Raw genomic sequence first — 4154 nt, 5'->3', positions numbered from 1 at the left:
AAAGGTGGCTGTGAGGTCTAGGAGTCCTAGACCTAGAGGAGGATCGGGGTCGTACCATGGGTACTAAGAGATCACTTAATCAACCAGAATTAGAATGCGCACAATATATGATATGAAAGACCTTTAGGGAACCCAACCAACACAATAGTAGAAAGTAGCAATGCCAGAAAGCAAGTCCAAAGAGTACAAAAGTTATGAGTAGTGCTAGTGTTTAAAACGATCACCAAATTTCAGCAATTAGCCACACTACCACCCAAACAAGGCAAATAGAGACAACCTATGTCAACAGACAAATGCAAACTGTCTCCAATTGGACAGTTAAGTACCCAATTCCACATACTAAAATTAGCAAATGACTCAAGGAAATGGCACTCCAGCAACAGCAGTACAGAAGTGGGATGGAAATAACTCAATAAAGATGCCCAGTAGTCAATGAGGCAACCAATAACACAGGAGTGACATATTATATAAACTACCCTCACCAGTACCACCGGTGTAAGCACAGGGAAAAATTAAATCCAATAGCTAACCCTATCAACAAAATGTACACTTTAGGCACCCAAGGTCGAGACAAACGTCTCAACAAAGCATCAATTACAGGCAATAAGCAATGGTGGTCCCAATGGAGTCAAACGCAAAATCAATTCAATAAATATCAGAACACACCCCCACATATAGCAACAATTAAACTCAATTCTGTCCAAAATGAATAGCAAAAAATGCCCAATGAAGTCAACTGTCAAAAATGCCCTAAAAATCAACCCTAAAATTGCAAGAGAAACCCCAATTAAATCATCAGATGACAAATCAAGCAAATTACCCCAATTGCGAACCAAATCCAGCAATTAGTGTCTAGAAATTGCAGAGGAAGGGCAAACAATACCTCCACCTATCAATTTTTGACAGGTGGCGAAGGTGCGCTGAAGAGGGAAACGCGAGAGGGGGCTCGCCTGCGCAGTGGAGCTGGTGGTGTTGGTGGCGGTCGTGCGTGGGCTAGTCGAGCTGTGCAGAGGAAGGAGGCAGCGTGCAGCACAAGAGGAGCTGCGGCGGCGGTCAAAAGCGCTGGATGTCGAGTTGAGGTAGAGAAGCACGCTGGTGGAGGTCGCTCGATCTGGTGGTGGATGAGCTGAGGTGGCGCTGGTGGGTAGCTGTGGAGAGAAACGAGCGGCGCGGTCTGTCAGCTTGGGCTTCGTCGACGGCGCGCTGGTTTGGTGTCGCGCCAGTTGGGCCGGCGGCGTTCGCCGCTAGTGTTGCGTGAGGTCGCCCGCTGGCGGCATGTTGCTTGGCCGCGAGCTAGTGGAGGCTCTGGCCGAGGATGAAGCTGGAGGAGAGTTGGTGCTGGTCGCGTGGTGATGCGGCGAAGTGGAGCTTGGGGGCGGAGGCAGCGGTGAACTTCAGGTGGCGCGCTAGGGATGTCGGGCGAAGAAGAAAGCAAAAGGGGAAAAAGGGAAAGCAGCGGGGAAGAAGGAAGAAAGAAAAGAAAGGAAGAAAGAAAGAAAGAAAAGAAAGAAAGAAAGAAGAAAAAAAGAAAAGAGAAAAGGAAAAATAAAATAGATTTTTTTTGTCTTTTGTTTTTCCCTTTTTTTTTGGTTTTTTCTTCATTTATATTTTTTAAAAAATTATTCAAACCTAAATTGTCCAAATTTCAAAAAAAATTTTACAGTGTTTTTTTTATTTAAAGGTTTATAAAGAAAATAATCTTTTTTCCTTTTCCTTTTAATAATAATAATAAATAAATAAATATTTTTTTCAATTTTTGGGTCGCCAAACACCGCGCGGGGCACGCCAAGATTGATAAACGTCCATTGGGCACGCCATGATTGTGTCTCCTGAGGTCAGTGGACGTTTACCAATCTTGGTGTGCCCCGCGCGGTGTTAGTGTCTCCTGAGGTACGCCATGATTGGTAAATATCCACTGACCTCAGGAGACACTAACACCGCGTGGGCGCGCCAAGATCCATAAACGTCCACTGACCTCAAGAGACATGAATATGGCGTGGGCACGCCAAGATTGCACTTCTTGGTCGTACAGGAGGAAAATATTAATACTGATACTACCCAATGGGGAAACGACAAAACAAAAGAAATGGACAACTAAAAATAATAAAACCAACATTTGGGTTGCCTTCTAAAAAAGCGCCTTTGGCTAGACATAGCCCAAAACTTGCTTAAACTAAGCAAATCGGGTCCTCTAAATGCATCATCTCCACTCGTTCAACTGGAACCCCTTCATAATGCTGCTTGAGACGATGACCATTCACCACAAATTTCTTTTCCGTCCTTGAACTCTGGATCACCACTGCACCATAATAAAAGACATTAGTTACAACGTAGGGACCGATCCAACGAGAACGTAACTTACCCAGAAATATCCTCAATTTCGAGTGGTACAGTAGAACTTTTTGCTCACATTTGAACGTCTTCCTAGAGATCTGCTAGTCATGAAATATTTTATTCTTCTCCTTATAAATCACGGCATTCTAGTACGCTTCATTGCGAATCTCCTCCAATTCTTGTAATTGCAACTTTCTTTGAATTCCGCCCTCCTCGATATCCATATTGTATTGTTTGACAGTCCAAAATGCTCTATACTCGAACTCGACGGGGAGGTGACATGGCTTCCCAAATACCAAATGATAAGGGGACATGCCGATTGGCGTCTTGTACGCCGTTCTATATGCCCATAGGGTATCATCAAGTCTTATACTCCAATCCTTTCTATTGGCCCGAACCATCTTCTCTAAAATCGACTTGATCTCTCGGTTCGATACTTCCGCCTGACCATTTGTTTGAGGATGATAGGATGTAGATACCTTATGTAAGACGACATACCTCATGAAAAGTGCAGCAATCGTCATGTTGCAGAAATGAGTATCCCGATCACTTACAATCACTCACGGCATCTCAAAGTGAACAAAAATGTTAGATTTGACAAATTCTGCAACCACGTTGGAATCATTAGTACGGGTGAGTTTTGCTTCCACCTATTTCGAAACATAGTTTACGGCAAGCAATATATATAGAAAATCATAAGACGAAGGAAAAGGCCCCATAAAATCAATACCCCAAACGTCAAAAATCTCAACAAAAATCATTGGGATTTGGGTCATTTGATCCCTACGAGAAATATTACCTACTCATTGACACTTATCACATGACTTACAAAATGAGTAGGCATCTTTGAAGAGGGTCGGCCAATAGAATCCACTCTCTAGAACCTTACAAGCCATCCTCGTTGGTCCAAAGTGACCTCCACACGCAAAAGAGTGACAATAAACTAAGATAGATTGGAATTCATTTTCACTTACACATTTACGAATGATTTGGTCGGCACCACACTTCCAGAGGTAAGGGTCATCCCAGATGTAAGACTTTGCATCACTCCTTAACTTGTCTCTCTTTGCCTTAGGCCATCCTGTAGGAAACTTGTCCGTGACTAGAAAATTAACAATAACCGCATACCAAGGCAAGGATAAATTAACAGAAAATAAATGCTCATCGGGGAAAGTTTCTCTCAACGGGAGGTCGTCTTCGGTGACTTGTACTCGACTCAAGTGATCAGCTACTAAATTTTTCGCCTCTTTCTTGTATCTGATCTCCAGGTCAAACTCTTGTAGCAACAGTATCCACCTTATAAGTCGTGGTTTTGCCTCTTTCTTGGTCAACAGATATCACAATGCTGCATGATCAGAGAAAATAATAACTTTAGCACATAGCAAATAAGACCTGAATTTCTCTAAAACAAAAACTACCGCCAAGAGATCCTTTTCAATGGTGGAATAGTTTAATTGAGCTCCGTTCAAGGCTCGAGATGCGTAGTATATAGCATGGGCTGCCCTTCCTACTCTTTGATCTAGCACCGCGCCCACGGCATAATCGCTGGCACCACACATGATCTCAAATAGTAGGTTCCAATCAGGAGGTTGGATAATAGGTGAGGAGGTCAATAACTCCTTTAACCTATGAATCGCCCTCTTACATGCTTCATCGAACTCGAAGAGCACCTCTTTCTGCAAAAGTTGGAACAGGGATGCTCCAATTTTCGAGAAATCTTTGATAAATCTTCTGTAGAAACCTGCGTGACCCAAGAAAGAACGCATTTCCCGCACACTCGCGAGGTAAGGTAAAGTAGATATAACATCTAGTTTTGCTTT

General features: G+C 43.1%; 1 protein-coding gene across 1 annotated transcript; it reads right to left on the bottom strand.

The window, feature by feature from the left end:
* Positions 1 to 2229: 2229 nt before the first annotated feature.
* Positions 2230 to 2858, bottom strand: LOC113713996 (uncharacterized). Its single transcript, XM_027237792.1, has 2 exons — positions 2488 to 2858; positions 2230 to 2299 (listed from the first exon to the last, which is right to left on the bottom strand). Exons 1-2 carry the CDS (start codon positions 2856 to 2858, stop codon positions 2230 to 2232), a joined length of 441 nt encoding a protein of 146 aa, XP_027093593.1.
* Between the last annotated feature and the right edge of the window lie 1296 nt (positions 2859 to 4154).

Source organism: Coffea arabica, chromosome 9c (genome assembly GCF_036785885.1).
Source record: "Coffea arabica cultivar ET-39 chromosome 9c, Coffea Arabica ET-39 HiFi, whole genome shotgun sequence".
Classification (NCBI taxonomy): domain Eukaryota; kingdom Viridiplantae; phylum Streptophyta; class Magnoliopsida; order Gentianales; family Rubiaceae; genus Coffea; species Coffea arabica.
This window is presented reverse-complemented; position numbering and strand designations above follow the sequence as displayed.

Coding starts and splice junctions, on each gene's coding strand:
- LOC113713996 (XM_027237792.1), bottom strand. CDS start 2,858: ATGACGATTGCTGCACTTTTCATGAGGTATGTCGTCTTACATAAGGTA. Junction 2,300..2,487: donor GAGGAGATTCGCAATGAAGC/GTACTAGAATGC, acceptor ATTATGGTGCAG/TGGTGATCCAGAGTTCAAGG.